The sequence below is a fragment of the Strigops habroptila genome, chromosome 5 (genome assembly GCF_004027225.2).
Source record: "Strigops habroptila isolate Jane chromosome 5, bStrHab1.2.pri, whole genome shotgun sequence".
NCBI lineage: Eukaryota > Metazoa > Chordata > Aves > Psittaciformes > Psittacidae > Strigops > Strigops habroptila.
Genome location: NC_044281.2, coordinates 55647661 through 55667623, shown reverse-complemented (window position 1 = coordinate 55667623; position 19963 = coordinate 55647661). Strand labels below are relative to the sequence as shown.

The following is a 19963-nucleotide window of genomic DNA, read 5'->3' as shown; positions in this document are numbered from 1 at the left end:
TGTATTTTGCCTAAAAGGTAGCTAATCCTTTAATATGATGAGGTAAAGATGTGTTACCTGTATTGACAAGATGGGAAAAAGTCACTGTCTTCTCTTGGTTATTAGTAAACAATCTTATTACATACAGTTGCATGGCATAGTGTACTTAGGGCAACTTAATAGGCAGTAGCACTAAGCTTGTGTTGCCAGAAAAATGTTTAACTTGAAAGCTTTGTGTTGGGTAACAGCAGTTCCACCAACCTTAGGATGCTTGTTAAAGGAATACTCAAAAGATTAAAGCCAGTCACAATTACATTGAAGAGTTTCTAAAGGTCACTTGGCCTCTCCAGAAAGCAGCTTATCTACTACTGTCAAAGCCAGACTACTCTTGAACAAGGACAAAATAAAATTCTCTACAAATCATTAAGAATAAGCAGTGTTATTACTGGACCATATAAAGTCCTAAAACTAAAAATAAATAATCACATTGTTCAGTCAATCTGTAGCTCTTATTCTTTAGATGTCTGTGTCCAAGCAAGCTGAGTTCTAGTTTATCATCTGTACATGTGGACATGTGTACATCTGAGCACATGAACCATAAGCAAAGAAAGCCTTCCAGCAACAACTTCTAGAGTTCAGATGCTACCTGTTGTGTTTTCTTCCAGTTGTTCCACACTCTCCTGGCAGGGAACTTTGTAGTCTCCCCTTGTCCCCTGCCTCCCTGGTGGCTAAGAACTAAAAATCAAGCTTGCAGTCCTCTTCTGGTTAGGAATCCCTTGGGTAATAGTGGAGTTCACTGTCCCCAACACAAATGTGTTTGTGCAGGGAGAATCCTTGAGAAGTAGGAGTTGTCATATCCAATTTTTGCACAAAGGAGTGTCCTGGATGAGGGAGCTGATGTATAGCATAATATGGAAGATTACCGGAGGAAAATATCTGTCTTCACTTACCAGTGTTTATTCCAGAATGAACACTTAAAGAGGATTAATTTGCAGTACTGTATTAAATGTGTGTAGCAAACAGGTGTGAGTGAAAAAACGTCTGCATGGAAAAGTACTACTTCTTAGATGTTTGAAAATGCTGTCCTGAGGGCACTTCTTGATTGTTGACATGTTTGTTCTTGTATGCAGTAGTCAATGAGAACTTAGTTTTTGATTTGTTGCTTTTGAGAGCATCAAGTCATGACAAGAGGGAAAGATCTTTGCCATCAGTGTACCTCAGGGCAGGTTGCCTAGATTGGTCATGGAATTGTCAACTTCAAAACACAGGGCACATGAACGGGATTGCTTGGAGAAAACCGCTTTAAGGGAGACATTCGGACTGGACAGCATCCAAAGGTCCTTCTCGGGCTAAGTATGGTGTGTTTGTAAGTTGCAAATTCTTTAATCCCTAGTTAATTTTATTTAGGGTAGACAGTTATCCTGAAGTTTTTTCCAGTATACTACTGTAACTTATACTGTAGGTCTTGTATTTCTATCTGGTAGAACTTGATGGTGTGGTATGGCAATTCTACTGTCATTCTGGAGTAATCATGTCCTGGGAAATTTGAGACTCCTGGTAGGCCTGTTATTTCTGTGCTTCTGGAATAATGGGTGCTGCTATAAATCAAGGCTGGTACAGCTGCTTCTGATAGTATTCTGATGGTAATGTTTCATGAATGGTCTGCTGTTCTTCTTGCAACACTCCACCAGGATACAAGCAGCTGGGGGGCCCTTAGTTGTCCTGCTGTGAGGATGAAAGTGTTGCTATTCTAGCATCTCCCTTAAAGCCCTAGCATCTCCCTTAAAGCCATCATGTCTCTGGAATACCCATGATGGTATGGGAATACCCATCTCTAGGGGTCTTCTGTATGTGGGAATCCTGACAAGTGACACATCTCTTTGTATTGGTCACTTCTTCTGTTTTTGTACCCAGTGTATTATTTTTAAGATATCTCCAGCACTTCATTACTCTGTTGGCATGACACACAAACAAAAGCTTGTTAGCTAGTACTTGTTTATTGAAGCTTACTCTTTCACAGCTTTGCAACACCAGGAGAATAGGAACTGAGAATTTCTTCAGTAAAGGAGGGTTGTTTTGTGGGTTTTTTTGGTGGGGTGTGGGGTTTTTTGGGGGGTTTTTTTGGTGGGTTTTTTGGTGGTGGTTTTTTTTTTTCTTTTTTGTTTTTAAACCCCAAAGCAAAGTAGATTTGCAACATCAGAAGGCAGAAAGAGTGTAAAATAAGTGCTACTGCCATGTCATAAGACTCTCTGCTGCAAGCTTTTGCAACTTGTTCCTGCCAGAATTTACTGTCTATCTCTGCTTTTTTCTTAGCCTGTGTAGAGAGGATATCAAAAGTAATTTTTCTACCTATAAGCAGATCTAAGGTATAGCTCTGTTTCCAGGTTGAAACTAAGCTGCATCAACATTAAAGAAATATTTTAGAGATGTGTAAAGCTTTATAACAAGAACAATAAGAACCACTTGATTTCATGTTTGAGAGTGTGTTTTGGTTTTTTGTTTGGGTTTTTTTTTTTTTTCCTTCTTTCCCCTTTGTAAACTACTCTAGATAGCAGTCATGTAGCATGGGTTTACAAATAAGAACAGCTTGTTCAGCTGGTGGCTGCTTTGAGAAACTTTTGGCACTTCTGTTAATGGTACTGTTGTCATAAATAGAAGGTATTTGTTTTAATACCTTGTCCTACTGATACTTCAGACATCAGTGACATGGTTTGCTTGCCAGTGCATTGAAATGACCCATTCTTCAGACTTGCTGGGCAGAATTTTAACCTGATCTTTCAGCACTAGTAAGATGCTTTACCTTCATGCTGCCATGATGTCACCAATGTCATGGATGGTGACTTTGTTTCTTCTGTCTGCAGATCTAATTGGTTGCCTGGCACTTCATCTGTGGCAAGCAGGACAATGGCTGCCAGCAAGAGCAAGAACCAGAGTTCCTTGGCCCTCCATAAAGTAATTATGGTTGGCAGTGGAGGCGTGGGCAAATCTGCACTCACTCTTCAGTTTATGTATGATGAGGTAAGTAGCTTTGAGTTCAGCTTCTCTAAAGCACTAATGGGTACAACTTAATAAACTTTTTAGTGGGACAGGGAAACTAAATGTAAAAAGCAAAAGTCCTGATGACCTGCCTGATAGGAGAAGGATGTAGGAATCTGGGAAGGGTGTCTTCTGGGAACATGTTTGACTAAGGGTGGCAAAATTGATTCTTCTTAGTGAAAGAACAGTCTTCAAAACACATGCATAATGTGCATGTTCTTGTTTGAGTGTATGGAGGCTGTTAGCACTTGGCATTGAACTCTACTTTTGTTGCAGGGTTTTTTTTTTTGGTGGTGTTTTTTATTTTTTTTTTTTTTTTTTTTTTTTTGGCCAGCTAAGGGCAAAGTCAGAAGTAACCATTCTAGCTCATTCAGAGCCAGATGATGTAGGCATATTCATAGAATCATAGAATCATAGAATCGTAAGGGTTGGAAAGGACCTTAAGATCATCTAGTTCCAACCCCCCTGCCATGGGCAGGGACACCTTGCCCTAAACCACGTGGCTCAAGGCTCTGTCCAACCTGGCCTTGAACACCGCCAGGGATGGAGCATCCACAACCTCCCTGGGCAACCCATTCCAGTGCTTCACCACCCTCACTGTAAAGAACTTCTTCCTTATATGTAGTCTAAACTTCCCCTGTTTAAGTTTGAACCCATTACCCCTTGTCCTACCACTACAGTCCCTAAGGAAGAGTCCCTCCCCAGCATCCTTGTAGACCCCCTTCAGATACTGGAAGGCTGCTATGAGGTCACCACGCAGCCTTCTCTTCTCCAGTCTGAACAGCCCCAACTCTCTCAGCCTGTCTTCATATGGGAGGTGCTCCAGCCCTCTTGTCATCCTCGTGGCCCTCCTCTGGACTCGCTCCAACAGCTCCATGTCCTTTTTATGTTGAGGACACCAGAACTCTATGCAGTACTCCAAGTGGGGTCTCACAAGAGCAGAGTAGACGGGCAGGATCACCTCCTTCGACCTGCTGGTCACGCTTCTTTTGATGCAGCCCAGGATATGGTTGGCTTTCTGGGCTGCGAGCGCACACTGCCGGCTCATGTTAAGCTTCTCGTCAACCAACACCCCCAAGTCCTTTTCTGCAGGGCTGCTCTGAATCTCTTCTCTGCCCAGCCTGTAGCAGTGCCTGGGGTTGCCCCGACCCAGGTGTAGGACCTTGCACTTGGCTTGGTTAAACTTCATAAGGTTGGCATCGGCCCACCTCACAAGCGTGTCAAGGTCCCTCTGGATGGCATCCCTTCCCTCCAGCGTATGAACTGAACCACACAGCTTGGTGTCATTGGCAAACTTGCTGAGGGCGCACTCAATCCCACTGTCCATGTCACCGACAAAGATGTTGAACAGGACCGGTCCCAACACCGATCCCTGAGGGACACCACTCGTTACAGGTTTCCAACTGGACATCGAGCCATTTACCACAACTCTTTGCGTGCGGCCATCGAGCCAGTTTTTTATCCACCGAGTGGTCCATCTATCAAATTGATGTCTCTCCAATTTAGAGACAAGGATGTCGTGTGGGACAGTGTCGAATGCTTTGCACAAGTCTAGGTAGATGACATCAACTGCTCTGCCGCTGTCCATCAGTTCCGTGGCTCCATCATAGAAGGCCACCAAATTGGTCAGGCAGGATTTCCCCTTAGTGAAGCCATGTTGGCTGTCACCAACCACCTCGTTGTTTTTCATGTGCCTTAGCATGTTTTCCAGGAGAAACTGTTCCAAGATTTTGCCAGGCACAGAGGTGAGACTGACTGGTCTGTAGTTCCCCGGGTCTTCCACCTTCCCCTTCTTGAAAATGGGGGTTATATTACCCTTCTTCCAGTCATCGGGAACTTCACCTGACTGCCAGGATTTTTCGAATATGATGGACAGTGGCTTAGCAACTTCATTCGCCAGCTCCTTCAGGACCCGTGGATGGATTTCATCAGGTCCCATGGACTTGTGCACGTTCAGGTTCTTAAGATGGTACATGAATGCTTCCCTACTGCTACACAGGAAGCTAGATCAGATAATACAAACTAGTGTTGTCCAGATCCTGTAATTCAAAAGTTGGTATTTATCTATAAGATGTCCACGCACACTGTAATAATGTGAGTATCTGAACAGGTGACATAGTCATTAGTGAAGGCCAGCTTAATTGGGCTCATGCCTCAGCCTTTTGTTGTACTTTGAGGCTGAGAGAAAGGAGATAGAAGGGGAAGGAGCCTATGTTGGACATGTGCTGTCAGAACAGAAGTGACAGTGAAACTGGCAGTGGCTTTGTGGGTCCGATCAATACTAAATGGACTGAAGTACATGCCTGTCTAATTATGGAGCAGATTTTCATGTTCAGCAGCTGGATGCTGTCATCTAGATCTGTTGAAGCTTCAGATCACAGAATCATAGAATGGCTTGGGTTGGAAAGGACCTTAAAATCGTCTAGTTTCAACCCCTTTGCCACGGGCAAAGACACCTCATACTAGGCCATGTTGCCCAAGGCTCTGTCCAACAGAACGCTTCCAGGGATGGAGCATTTACCACTTCTTTGGGCAACCTCTTCCAGTGCCTCACCACCCTCACAGTAAAGAACTTCTTATATCTAACCCGAACTTCCCCTGTTTAAGTTTACACCCATTACCCTTTGTCCTGTTGCTACAGTCCCTGATGAAGAGTTCCTCTGCAGCATCCTAGTAGGCCCCCTTCAGATACTGGAAGGCTGCTATGAGGTCTTCACACAGCTTCTCTTCCCCAGGCTGAACAACCCCAACTTTCTTAGCCTGTCTTTGTACGGGAGGTGCTCCAGCACCCTTATTATCCTCGTGTCCCTCCTCTGGACTTGCTCCAACAGCTCCATGTCCTTATGTTGAGGACACCAGAACTTCACACAGAACTCCAAATGGGGTCTCACAAGAGCAGAGTAGAGGGGCAGGATCACCTCCTTCGACCTGCTGGTCATGTTGCTTTTGATTCAGCCCGGGATACAGTTGGCTTTCTGGACTGCAAGTGCACGCTGAAGCCGGCTCATGTTTGATTTCTCATCAACCAACACCCCCAAGTCCTTCTCCACAGGGCTGCTCTGAATCTCTTCTCTGCCCAACCTGTAGGTGTGCCTGGGATTGCCCTGATCTGGGTAGGACCATGCACTTGGCTTGGCTGAACTTAATGAGGTTGGCATCGGCCCACCTCACAAGCGTGTCAAGGTCCCTCTGGATGGCATCCCTTCCCTCCAGCGTATCAACTGAACCACACAGCTTGGTGTTGTTGGCAAACTTGCTGAGGGTGCGCTCAATCCCCCTGTCCATGTCTCTGACAAAGATGTTGAACAAGATCGGTCCCAACACCAGCCCAAGGGACGCCACTCGTTACTGGTCTCCAATTGGACATTGAGCTGTTGACCACAACTCTTTGCATGCGGCCATCGAGCCAGTTCTTTATCCACTGAGTGCTCCATCCATCAAATTGATGTCTCTCCAATTTAGAGATAAGGATGTCGTGTGGGACAGTGTCGAATGCTTTGCACAAGTCCAGGTAGATGATGTCAACTGCTTTGCCCCTATCCATCAGTTCTGTAGCCCCATCGTAGATGGCCGCCAAATTGGTCAGGCATGATATGCCCTTAGTGAAGCCATGTTGGTTGTCACCAACCACCTCATTGTTTTTCATGTGCATTAGTATGCTTTCGAGGAGAATCTGCTCCAAGATTTTGCCAGGCACAGAGGTGAGATTGACTGGCCTGTAGTTCACTGGGTTTTCCATTTTCCCCTTCTTAAAAATGAGGGTTATATTACCCTTTTCCCAGTTTTTGGGAATTTCACCTGACTGCCATGATTTTTCAAATATGGTGGACAGTGCCTTAGCAGCTTCATTTGTCAGGTCCCTTAGGACCCGCGGATGGATTTCATCAGGTCCCATGGACTTGTACACATTCAGGTTCCTGAGATCTCAAGCCTGATCCTCTCCTATGGTGGGCCTAAGGTCTTCATTGTCACAGTCCCTGCATCAGCCTTCCAAGACTTGGGTAGTGTAGTTAGAGCGTTTACCAGTGAAGACTGAAGCAAAGAAGTCATTGAGAACCTCGGCATTCTCCAAATCCAGGGTAGCCAGCCCTCCCAGTAGCTTCTGGAGAGAGACAGCATTATCCCCAGTCTGTCTTTTGTTGGTGATGTACCTATAGAAGCCCTTTCTGTTATCCTTGATACCACCCCTCCCTGTTGGTGAGCATGAGGTTAAGCATGACACCTCTCCTTGTTGGCTTCTCTCTCACTTGCAAGAGGAAGTGCCTTCCATGCAATCGAAAAACCTCCTGGATTGCTCGTGCTGTGTTGGACATTGTACAGATACCCGTACCTGAAGTACACTCAAATGTCTTTTTTTGAAGTAGAAGATCTAGATAATGCTGCCAGATTGCTGGTAGCTTATACTGTGTCTTTGTCCCTTAAATTGTGCTGAAATTGCTGAGCAGTGTTTCATGTAGCAAGTCAGTTTATCTTGACTAGGCAGACTAGCTTTTTGATGTATTAAGTCCTTAAATAATTTGCTTTTTACAGTAAATCTTAAAGTGGTGGAACTTAGTAGCTGACTGAATTATGAGAAGGTTTTGGGGAATTTAAATGACACTGAAGTGAAAGAGAATAGATATGAACAAATACTGAGACCATTTGACAGTAATTCTAAACACTAATCCCTTATCATATTCAGTTTGTAGAAGACTATGAACCTACCAAGGCTGACAGCTACAGAAAGAAAGTAGTTCTTGACGGTGAAGAAGTTCAGATAGACATTCTGGACACAGCAGGACAGGAGGATTATGCTGCTATCAGAGACAACTATTTCCGCAGTGGGGAAGGGTTTCTTCTAGTCTTCTCAATAACAGAGCATGAGTCTTTCACAGCAACAGCAGAGTTTCGGTAAGTAGTTTCTATCCCAGACAATGGGGATTATCTGGTTCCTATATTGCTCTGACAACTCTTTAAAAGCTACAACTCTTCATCCTTTTGTCTGTTACCATTTGGTCAGACAAGTGGCAGCCCAACTGTGTTGTTCTCAGTAACTGGTAATGTAAATTCTGGTATCCAGCCTCTGGCTTTAGTTGTCTTCATGCCTGCAACTTATGAGTACATTACACCAGCAGCAACTTCAGGCAAGCAACAGATTCTTGGACTCCTAAAACATATGTGTTCAAGCCAATTTTCAGTCTTCATGGATGTGAAATTTAATTATCTTAAAGCAGTGCTTCTGGAATTAAGTCTGCCTTTTGGCCAGGTTTCAGACACTGTATTGCTTACTGCTAGAAGCAGGTGCTCTAAGGAAAGGAAGGATTAGCCTGCACTCTCAGGTATGGATTGGTGCCAAACAAGGGTTGGCAGCCAAGTGGTACTATTGTAGGCAGATGCATTCCTAGAAAGACACACAGTAGTAATAAATGCTTCCATTTTTGTTCTTGGGATTAGTAAGTCTAACATGAAAATCACCAGATTGAGCACAGAAACTGCTTGCATAGCATAAAAGAGAAACAAGAGGTTTAAACCATTGTTCTGGTCTCAGAACTCATGTAGCCAGGTTCTTCAGGGCAAGTGTTCTAACTCTTTTTTTGATAATAGCTGTTGCCTCACTGTAGAAGGTAATCCAGAGATTCCCTAAAACAGCTGTAAACTTGAGGTAAAGCTTGCCAAAAAATAGGAAAGTGTTAGGAGTTCCCTATGTTTGCCAGAAAAAAGCTCTGTATCAGTCTGCCTGATGTTGCAGAGCTGTTCTGCTTAGTTTGCTCTAACTGGAGCACTGAAAAGAGTTAAACAGTTGAACTGTTGTGGGGCTGCAAAACTGAGTATTTGGACTGTTCCTAGCATAAGATAGAGAAAAAAAGTCAGATACAACTTTAAAAAAAAAAAAAAAAACCAAAAAAAAACAAACCCCCCTCTTCACCCCCCCAGAAAAACCCCAAAACAAAGAAAATGAGACACTTGGAAGTAGCCAGCCTTGGTTTTGGCTTGTGTGCTTAAGTGAAATAGAAGGTTAAACCCAAGACTTAAGGCTTTGGATGAAAAGGAGTAGGAGTGTTTATCTTGGCAGTTTGTGTTTTTTGTCAGACTTCTGTAACTAGGTTAACTGTGTGTTGGTTTAAGATTCCCGCACAACAAAACAGTGAAAAAAGCAATGCTAGCCCTGAAGATGAGCAAGAAGGACCTGAAAGCTCCTTGGAAAACACTTCCCCAGGAAGGTGGGGGGAATGGGTAGTATGAGTCATTAGCATCATGGGTTATTGGCATTATTGATTCTCTAACTTCTAGAATTCTGAAACTAGAAGAAGTTGAATACTGAATGAACTATGGGCTTGTCTTTAATCCCTAGCTCTCATGCTATGCATTCAGTGTGTGCTTTTGGTGCCTCTAATCTGAAAATGTGTGAAGGTACAGTTGAATGCAACAGCAGATTGTCTGCTTCAGTGTTAACACTATTTTAGATTCTCATGTACTCTATATACATTCAGTTACTTCGTGGATGGAAAGTGCAGGCGTCTGAAGTAGTGTGGTAACTCTGGGATGAGGGGGTGTAGCACCATGCTCATGCCTAGTTTGGCTATTGCTCATAACAAAATGAAGCAATCTAAAAATAACTAGACTGGTACAGTTATTCTAGTATCCTAGATGGACAGCAGCATGTGTCAGTCTAGTTTCAGCCTGTTTCACTGCAGTAATAGCACAGACTTGGAGACTGACATGTTCCTTTCCTGGATGCTTATAGGTCCTCTTAGAATGACAAAGGATAGGTAGGTTACTGCTGATGGTTCAAATATTTTCTTGGAGTCTTTGAAGGAGGAAAGTTGCTAGCATTTTAGTTCAGCACTAGTTAGTAACTCCTTTTGTGTAAAGTTTAGGTAGCCATTAAGAATGATCGCTGCTAGCTACTTATGCTGTTCCCAGTCTACTGCCTTGGCAAATTCTTGATGTTGCCCAGACCTATATTGAGGTGGGATGTAGACTGGAAATTGAAGATGGCGACTGAATGACAAGGTGAAACTTGGCAAATGTGGAACTTGTATTCTTCTCCTTCAGATGTGAACTCCTATTGTGAGTTGCTTTTCTGCCATGCTAATCTTATTAGAAATGGTACAGCTGCTTTCCTGGAAGTGTGAGGCTTTTATTAGCATAAAGCCCATAGCATTAGTGTGTTAAACTTGGAATAATTTTAAAGTGTGTTCAACTGTTGGGAAACGTACTGTTAAATTACTGTTGTAAACACTAGTAATGTGCAGACCACTTGATCCACTCCTGATAAGGGTGGGGTTTGTTGCTACTACTGACACAGATATTTTTATTTTGAATACTTGATGCATTAGGGAACAGATCCTGCGTGTGAAGGCTGAAGAGGATAAAATCCCTTTACTGGTAGTAGGAAACAAATCTGACTTGGAAGAGCGCAGGCAAGTACCTGTAGAAGAGGCTAGAAGTAAGGCAGAAGAGTGGGGTGTGCAGTACGTAGAAACCTCTGCCAAAACTAGAGCGAATGTAGATAAGGTAAGACAACATCTGCTCAGATTGTTACTATTGTTTAGTAGCTGAGTGACTAATTCTTGACTCTTTCTGGGATAAAAGCAAATCCACAGTTGGGCTTCTGAAAGCCTAGATTATTAAAAAAAACGAATGAACTTACTGGAATGTGTACGCTTAAGCAAATACCTAGCTTAGAGGAACCAGAGACATGTTGCAAGTTAATGCTGGTGTCTTGTTTTCAACTGCTTGTACCTGAACCAATAGCTTTCCGTTTATTTTAAGGATTCCCTGAAATATACTTTGTGTATAGGCTGTGTCCAATTATTACAATAGCAATAAATGGCAAGCTATAGACACTTATAAATTGTTCCCCCTTCCCTAAAAACTATGTGTAGTGTGGCTAGTGTTAAAGATTTCATTCTTGCTTCCTGCTAAGACTATTTTGAATTGTGGGAAGAACTTTTTGCTGTGTCCCTGCTATGTTTTGACTTGCCCATGCTGGTTTAGGACAGTCATGTTTCTGCTGCTGGTTTCTTGCATAAACAGTTGTGGTGGGTTATTCTGAAAGAGATGAATTATGACTATGGAGTGTTTGCCCAGTAGTAGGGGAAAAACCAGTTTCAAGCCTCCCCTTCATTCTGTGTGTAGTGGGGATTTTTTTTTTTTTTTTTTTTTTTTTTAGAGGGTGCCTTTGTATTTCACCAATCCACTGAAGATCTGAAATTACTTCTGGGCCCCCTAAAGACTCCAAAGGTGTGGCTTGGTAACCTGCATTTGTTTAAAGATTGAAAACTGAGCAGTTTTCTCTTTGACAAAGAACATACACACTGAGCTGTACTCAAGTTCCTCTAGACAGTTTTCTGTTCTTTTAGTCTATATTGGTTTACTAATGGAAATGCTGTTGATGCACGTTAGTTATTCCTTTTGTTGGTTAAAACAGAGTATGAGACTCTTGAATCGAGATCTTTTGCATATAAAGGACATGGTGCAATTTCAACTTAATAAAGAACCATTCTGACTTGTAAGTCACTGTCAGATGCATAAACTGGGTGGTGTAGTAAAACACGAACACCTAGACTTGCTTTTGCCTGTGAGCTGTCTCGTGACTAGCGACTGCCTAGCCTGCTTTATACTTTGACTAGCTTTCTGATCAGTTGGACTTAATAGCAATGTAGCTGTGTGTCTAGAGTATACTAGTGTGGTGCTCTAGGCTTGCTCTCATAGGTTTTATGTAACTAGCTCATGTGACATACTGGTTATCCTCTACATAAGCACTGTCTTGTATATGTTAAAACAAGTTATTGGCCATTGTGAGGATTGTGCATTGACACTGTAACAATTAAAAAATTAAGAGGGTTTTGAATGATAAACTAGTCTATTTCTGATTAGTAGCCTGGTCTGAGTATATGACTTGTGTAGTTCCTCATTAAAACAAGAAAAGCCTAACTGCATAGTTTACACTAAGCTCTTGTTCTGGAATTCTAAAAATCATTTTTTCCCAATACCTCTCTACAGTAAAACAGCTGTTGCACCTGAGGTGGTATGTACCTAGACATCAGGTGCACAGGGGTGAAATCAGCTAAAACTTTATAGTAAACACCAGAGTAATGACTTTTGCTGGATCTTTCTTATAACATAGTTTGAGATTATTTTTGTGTGTGTGTGCCTCACACTGTCACTTGAATGCTGCAGTTTTTTATTATAAACCAGGCAGAATACTGCTGAGAAGAATGTGTTTGTAACTGCATGAAAAGGACTGGACTAAATGCTTTGCATAGTTTACAAGAGTGATTTACCTGGAAGTGTTTGCTATACACAGAAAAATAATCTCATGAACTTGGAATGCTACTTTTCTGCAAGATTGATAATCAATAAAAAGCTGTTAAAACAGGGCTGTTGAATGACTTGAGAGCCAGGTAAGATTGTGCTACTTGCCACTATTTGGCATGCTGCATAATTCTGATGTTGCGTTTGTCACTGGGATCTATGCCTGGACTCACTTCTGCTGTATCAGGTACAATGTGGTACTACATCTGTATTTGATGCTGAATACAGTGGTTTTCATCTGTTTTCTGGTGGCAGATCTTGTTTTAATCTTTCTTTATTTTTTCCCTCCTAGGTATTCTTTGATTTAATGAGAGAAATCAGAGCAAAGAAAATGTCAGAAAACAAAGACAAGAATGGCAAGAAAAGTGGCAAGAACAAGAAAAGCTTTAAAGAAAGATGTTGCTTACTGTGATGCTTGGGAACTGTAAATGTCTATCTACAGGTGTCATGGATAAGATACCACTAAGGATATAGGGCTGGATTCATGAAAGGAAGTCTGTATTGACTCCTTTATCTTTTGCTTTGCATATCACACCTTCAAAATGTGAAAACAGAACTTTGAAACCATTTCTGCTATCCAACAAAACTTATGCCTACTGAAACTGAACAGGCTTTGTCTTCCCAATGTCTTTCAAAACTAGAAACAATTTCAGACCTTCAGTCCTTCTGCTTGGTTATACAAAGTACTTTTGTATTTCTTCCTAGTTTATGCTAATGTTTCTCTGAATATGTTTCTCTTGAACCTCTACTAGCCTTAACAAGCACAGCTGTTCAGGTTCAAACACGTCTTTGCCCTGTTGCTGCCCTCCTTGATGTTGCAAACTGCAGAAAAGCTAGATGACATCTGATAAAGGGTTTGAGTCTCCATCTTCTGTTAGTTGTTACTGATATTTTTTTACACTGAAATCTGCTGGCTTCTTCTCTACACTCCATGTGAGAAATAGCAACTGTCTCTTGAGAGTCAACTCAAAACAAACTTTCTTCCGTGTTCTATTTAGTCAATACAGTGTTCATGAATCAAGCCTACGAACTCAATTCAGACTTATTTAGGCAATGCAAAAATTGATATTTAAATACTGGCTAGATGCATTCCCTGTTGGTCTGTCTTCTCATCCTTAAATTAATGGTATGGGGTGAGAAAATTACTATAAGCCTTTCTACAAAAGGAATAATACTGTCACCATCTCCTTCAAATGCTGTCCTGGGTTTCTCCCATATATTGTGGCTAAACTCAGTTACACTCATGCTACATCTATCATCCTCCCCTCCCTAGTACTGGAATAGTGAAAAGCAAAGTGTTGATTTCGTCATTTTTGTTTATATGGAATACTTGTGATAATGTTGAAAAGTGGGAACATCTGCATCTGTTTCCTGTCTCGCTGAAGACAAAAACATTGAGTAAGAATGGGTCACATCACACAATCATGACTTGGAATAGGTGAGGCATACATGCTACCTCTCAATGATTAGCTGACTTGTGAGATATATGGTGTCAAAAAGCAAATGAAGTTAAGCAGTTGCCACATCTGTTATCACTGTTAATTTTATATGTACTGTTTCTGATGCACAGCAACCTAGCACATGGGGATGCATGTTGAGTTTTGCTGGTCATCTCATTGATCAACAAAACCCAGCCTAGAAGTGGAAACGTCAGTACGTAGGTCCTCCTGTCAGCTGACTGAACTGAGCTTTCTGATCCAGCTTAAGTACAGTTGCCAAAAAAACCGACTTCTGTCACTGTGGAAAGTAACTGTCTCTTATGGAGTATATCAATGAATTATAGTTTATCTTCTGTTTTGAAGGAGTAGAGTGAATTTTGCTTAACTGGATGCTTGAAACAGTTACTTGGTGAAAGAAGTATGCTATGTGGTGGTTCAGTGAAGTACACTGCAGCACTAAATTAACAAATAGTTTCTTCTTGAGGTGAATGAGTAGTGAATACTGTTCAGTACTTAATATTGCAATTTGAGATTGGAAAACATTTTTTAACATGTACTAGATTGCTCTTGTGCATTCCACCTCTGAACTTTGAAAAAAGAAATGTATTAGATATCAGAACCTCTGTTGGCTTGAGGTTTCGCAGGGACTTACTGCAAACTCATTGTCTTCCATAACTAGTTCAACTTGTCAGGCAACTCATTGAATCGGGGAAACTGTACTAAATAAAAGGTGCTGTAATCTTCACTTTTGTCAAGTTAGATTCCTTCTTTGTTAATGCTATCTTGTATGGGCAGAAAGAAAGGGTAACCAATTCTGGAAATACTTCTCTTTGAACAGTGTAATTAATTGGTATTACAAAGCCAACTTGACGATACAATTTTGAAGTAGAGACTGGGAGCCTGCTGGTAGAACTTGTCACTTGAGCTCTATCACCTACGTCTAAAGCCTAAGCACCTAATGGGGCACTTGAAGCTGTAACACTTCTAACAAAGTTTCCTCTTGAGCTTCCATGGCTAAAGAAAATTGAGTGTATATTGTGCATACAGCAAATTAATGTCTCCTGGAGGAAGTCAAATCACTTAGGTTTGGTTTTAGTTGAGACCTAAAGGTTAAGTCCTTAATTAACCTAAAGGATAAACAACAGTTGAATTCGCATGACAAGCTTATCTAGGTCAAGCCCCTCTGAGGCGGATTGTAAAATGTGTCTAACAGAACTAAACTTTCCTTGCTATATGAATAATGAACTCAGCAAATGAGCAGCACAGCTGCATTGGCTCAAGAGACTTGCATGCCTTGATCTTCGATCTCTTTAGTCTTAAGGTACCTGACAGTATTTGATAGGGCAGATTAATTTCTACTCAGAGAATAGTCTCCCATTGGTCTCTTATAGTCCATGTGCTCTTCTCACTTGGGTTATTTTTTTTCCAACTGATAAAACTCCACCACTGAGGTGGACTTGGAAAAAGGTGCTTGCTGCTTCATTGGTTGATACTGCATCTCTTCAGTGTTCTGTGCTTATCACCTTTTCCAGAAAGACTAAGCCTGGAGACTAAATACAGCAGCTCTTCAGTATTCCTCTTCTGTACTTGTGATCTACTGCAGTTTAACTTCCCAGTTACAGCTGAAAACATGATAAACAAGGCAGCTATCTTGGCTGCTTCATAACAGTGGCAACAAGCATTCTGATTTGTACCAGGAAGACAATAAAACTACTCCCCTGGACTGAAATCCTGTTGCCTCTGCCTCATATTATGGAAGTGCCTAAGCATATCCTTCTAAATAGGGGCAATATGATTGGAGGGTCCTAGAATGACTTCCAGGTCTGCTTCATTGGACATCAGTGGACATCAACATCAGGTGGGTTGTCTAGAGTGAGTAAAAGATGGTACAAAGAAATGCTTCCTTTGGACTTAAGGGCTTCCTATGAGCAGAGTAAATGGAGCTTTGGCTTCTAATCTAAATAAGAACTTGCGCATCAGGTACACCAAACACAGAACTTCGGTAAGGAGGGCGTTTGTGGCTGCCTGCTAGCCATGCTGTGTAGCTGAAATAACTGATGGCTGTATTGCGGCTGATATATCCTAGCAGCCTTTGCATGTTAGGTAATTAAAAACCAAGACTTCTCTTATTCAGTGTAACGTGGTCTTAAATCTTTCTGAAGTGTGGCTGTAGGGAAGTAACTGGATATTTGAAGCTGGAGGTCATGTAAGACTTGACTATGCACTTGCACTTAAGCATTCAAATATTATTCTTGTGTAATGGTTTAACATAATGTCAGGGAGCTGTTTACTGCTACATGCAATCTTCCATATGTGGCTTAGGTGTGAATGTTCAAGTACCCCAGTCTTCCTTCTGGTTTGAGCAAATCTGTGAGACCCATTATAATGGGGGGTAAGGATATGAAAAAAGCAGGTTAAAGTCCAGGAGTGCAAAGGCAGACTTGACTCCCTTCTCTTTTTGGAGGAGCATCTCTCCAGATCAGAGTACAGATGTGGGATGAGCACATCTTCAGTGACTTGTGCCATATGTGTTCTATACAGACTAATATGCCTTTACTGCAATTACTAGGCAAACATTTGGCTTGATGAAGAGAAAGGAATGCATACATTTACTGGGCATTAAATTTCAGTAAAATGTTGACAACAATCTGAAGTTCCAGTTGAATTCTATTTGGCTAACAAAATGCTTAAGATTACCTTAAGTCTAAGGCACAAAGCTGCAATCTGGAATGTAGGAAGAAATGCATCTAACTAAATGCTCACCAAGATCTCTTTTTTTTTTTTTTTTTTTTTTTTTTTTTTTTAAAGCTTTCAAAGCATTAACTCAGTACTTGGGGCTGACAGGTTTATCAATTCTTTCTCAAAAAGAGGATACTGTTTATCAATTCAACTCAGAGTTCATGTAGACAGAAGCTTTCTTTAATTGCTATAAGCATATGTTGCAATGTTCACCTCCTGTTGACTTTATAGTTGGGAGAAGGAGGGAAGAGGAACAAAAAAGCTATGATTTTCACCATAATTTCCACACTTCATGGGAATGGCAGGTGTTCCTCTTGGGAGGGGAAGGTGTTAAGAGATAACACCAAGAAAGAGGTTTAGTGTAAAGGATTGTGATTGCAAGATTTAATAAAACTGCCTCTGAACTATGTGTGCTATACTATGTAAATTTTTGTTTTCTTCAGAGCTTTGTCTCTAACTTGCACAAACATTTTTAATGTCTAAAACTGGTCACCTTTCATTATCATGCTAATACAACTGATTTGTATTACTATTGGTAATAAAAAGAAAAACACAGTATTTGTTTGTTACTGATTTTTACAGCGTTCTAAAACCATGTCTAGTCCCCAGATTCTTGAACCAGGCAACTGCTGATTTTTAAGTGTCTGGAACTAACCTTTGTATTGAATCTGTAACAGTTATATTACAGGCTGTGGAAAGGAGGGGAGGAGGAGGTGACTGAGGACCTCATCATCTATTTTCCGGAAATAGTCTGCATATGTTTTGGGACCAAACTGGTACAGTAGTTTGATTCATTCCTAGTTCTTTTTCCACAACCTAATCGGATCAGACAGCTTGTATCAACTGTGTAAATGACAAAGTTGCTTTCCTCTTTAGTCTTATGGCTCAAATAACAGAATAAGCAAGTGTGTGGAAATATTGATTCTTAATCTTCTGAGCATGCCAGGTTCCATTCTCTGTTGGTTTGTGATGACCAAACTGCAGAAGGGAAGCTGAGATGCCTCTGAGGCAGGATGGTTCAGAACAGATTCAATGCACCGTTATGCCACTTAAGTTAGAGTTGTATAGAAATGGGGCTGTCAGTAAATTTCAGGTGTAATTTCTGCTGTTACTCGTGTACAAGTTGGAAGTAGAACATCCCCTAGCTGATGAGTTCTGGGCAAGGATTACAGCAATTTACATAATCTCGTTTATGTGATGTTTGCCGGGTGTTTCACATAGGTATGTAAACCACTGTGGCACTCATTTCCAGTGAAGTAATTTTTCTTAATATTTGCAGCAGAGAAAAGGTAGCATGAAAAGTGTTGTGCAGGAGGCAGGAGAGGGTTTTGAGCCCAGCTGTGTGCCATAGCTGTGCCTGAAGCCCAGAATGGCACATTTTTCTTCAGATACTCTGTGGATGCTGGTGAGGAACAGGCCTTCCTTAAGTTGTAGCAGGATGGGACTGGAGAATGATTGCACACATACAGCTTGGCTTCTGCCTTCGTGCTTGCCTGTGTTCTGCCTCAACCAGAACACTTAACTGGTGTGGTTCTGTGTGCTAAATGCTCTGAGAATTCCTGGGATAGTACAGGCACTTCTTCCTGAGAACTATTGGCTCCATCTTGTGGCTTTAAGAGTTAGAAACTCTACCATGGAGAGGGGCTGTTCAGCATGCTCAGACGAGCACACGAGTAGCTGCTATTAACCTGCTACCTGAATTACACGTAGAAATCCACTCTAACTACATTCTTCTGTTCTCGTTGCTCTGCCGTATGATTCTCTCATGCAGTAGGAGACCTTGTTCTAAATGAAAAATTTCCTTTTGCTTGCACATGCTAATGTTAATTCTTGCCTTAACATTCCAGTGTGCTGCAGAACACGCAATTCCTCATGAGGATGGTGGCTTTACAATTTCTATGGCATTAAACCAGTTTGCATTGCAAGTTTAAGTTTGTTCTGCTCACTGAGCACGGATTTGAATGCCAGAAAGAATACCCATTGTTCCATGGGACTGTGCAGTACTTAACAAAACATTTTGTTTCTAAGGGTGACTAAAGATGTTGTGTTTTCTTTGAAATAGAAAGTCTTAAGTGGAGGGGGATGTAGAATATCCTATTTAATTCCACACACACACCCCCCCTACCCCCAGCCCCTCAGTCTCTCCTTCCCCCGAACTACTTGGTGTCTGTTGTGGGAATAGCATCTACTATGGAAGTATCAGCAAATAGCCCCCTAAGCCTTATAACTCCAAAGGGGGTTAGAGGTAAAATGCTGAGGTGAGACTGGGACCATACGCTCTACTTGTCTTCCTGATAAAGTTGATTAATCTCCAGAGTTTACAGCAAGTTCCCTTCAGTAAGCTTTATTTGGCTTTGGGGCAGAACCATGTTTTTGATATAATCAGAGTTTATAGAGTTTGTTTTTAAAGTCTAGAGTTCAGGGTATTGAAGGCTTTATGCATGTTGGTTTCATAGGCCAAATATCAGAATTAAAAGACAAACTTGTACATACATGTAGCATTGAGAGACAAGTAAAGTTACTCCCTACTGTTTAATAGTGCTCTGTTTTTGTTTTAAAAGGAAAACATACAACAAACTGAACTTGCAGCTTGGATGAGTGTTTCTCAACCTGTGGTCTGTAAGAGTGCTCTGGAACATGATTACCCTCACCACAAAATGATGGTGTTACACTTTTGTATGTGTAAACAAGGAAAACAACTGTGGACTGGGCGAAGGGGTAGTTATCTAAAAAAGTAGCCAAATTTTCTTGCTTCTAAATGAAAACCATCATGGCAACGTTGCCCAAGATCAACTTTTAGGAGCGGCAGGCTGGCTGGCTGCCTCTCAATTTTTATAAGGGCTGATGAGAACCTGAATGAGGTGGTCCTGGTCAGACACAGACCTCCCTGACCAAAGTATCCTTGCCCAGAATGGCAGATTCAGAAGTTAAAACTTTGTTTCCCGCTTGGAAGGTGGAGCTATGAAAACAAAAACCTACTAGGGTGCTTGCAGGGTGAATTAGATGTTTGGTTTTAAATACAGCTATAATAGTGCCCTGGTCATAGATGTAGAAGAATCTCTTTCTGGGATCTCTGTTTTCATCTTCTTACAGGCCTGTTTAGCTCTTTGTCCTTGATGTTCATCTTTACCCCTACGGTTTCATATAATCCTAGTTCTGCTTGAGTTCAGACAGCTTAACTAAACATGAGCCCTTCTTTCCTTTCAATCCTGGTGACTGTACTCCAATTAGGTACTGAGCAGTGCCACTGAATGACAGGCACTTGTGTTCCCAACTATAGTCAGCTGCCCTGTTCTAGCTCTAGTGACCACAGGACAACAAAGTGATTCAGACTATGGAAAGAACAAGTTCCCACAATAGGATTTATGAGCACTAGGAAAGCTGGAAACTTCAGACTTTGCTAACGAAAACTTTCCTACCTGAGGAACAGAAGTAGAGTATGTAATTCAACCATTCCTGCAGCCAGGTTA

The 19963-nt window shown here is 41.6% G+C and overlaps 1 protein-coding gene across 3 annotated transcripts in view; it reads left to right on the top strand.

The window, feature by feature from the left end:
- Positions 1–14513, top strand: part of RALB (RAS like proto-oncogene B) — a 30057-nt gene extending 15544 nt beyond the window's left edge. For all 3 annotated transcript variants that reach the window (XM_030487443.1, XM_030487444.1, XM_030487445.1), the window contains 4 exons: positions 2841–2997; positions 7697–7905; positions 10335–10512; positions 12608–14513. In XM_030487443.1, the coding sequence (XP_030343303.1) occupies positions 2884–2997; positions 7697–7905; positions 10335–10512; positions 12608–12727 (621 nt within the window). In that variant the 5' untranslated portion in view covers positions 2841–2883 and the 3' untranslated portion in view covers positions 12728–14513. The remainder of the gene's footprint in view (positions 1–2840; positions 2998–7696; positions 7906–10334; positions 10513–12607) is intronic.
- The last annotated feature ends 5450 nt before the right edge of the window (positions 14514–19963 follow it).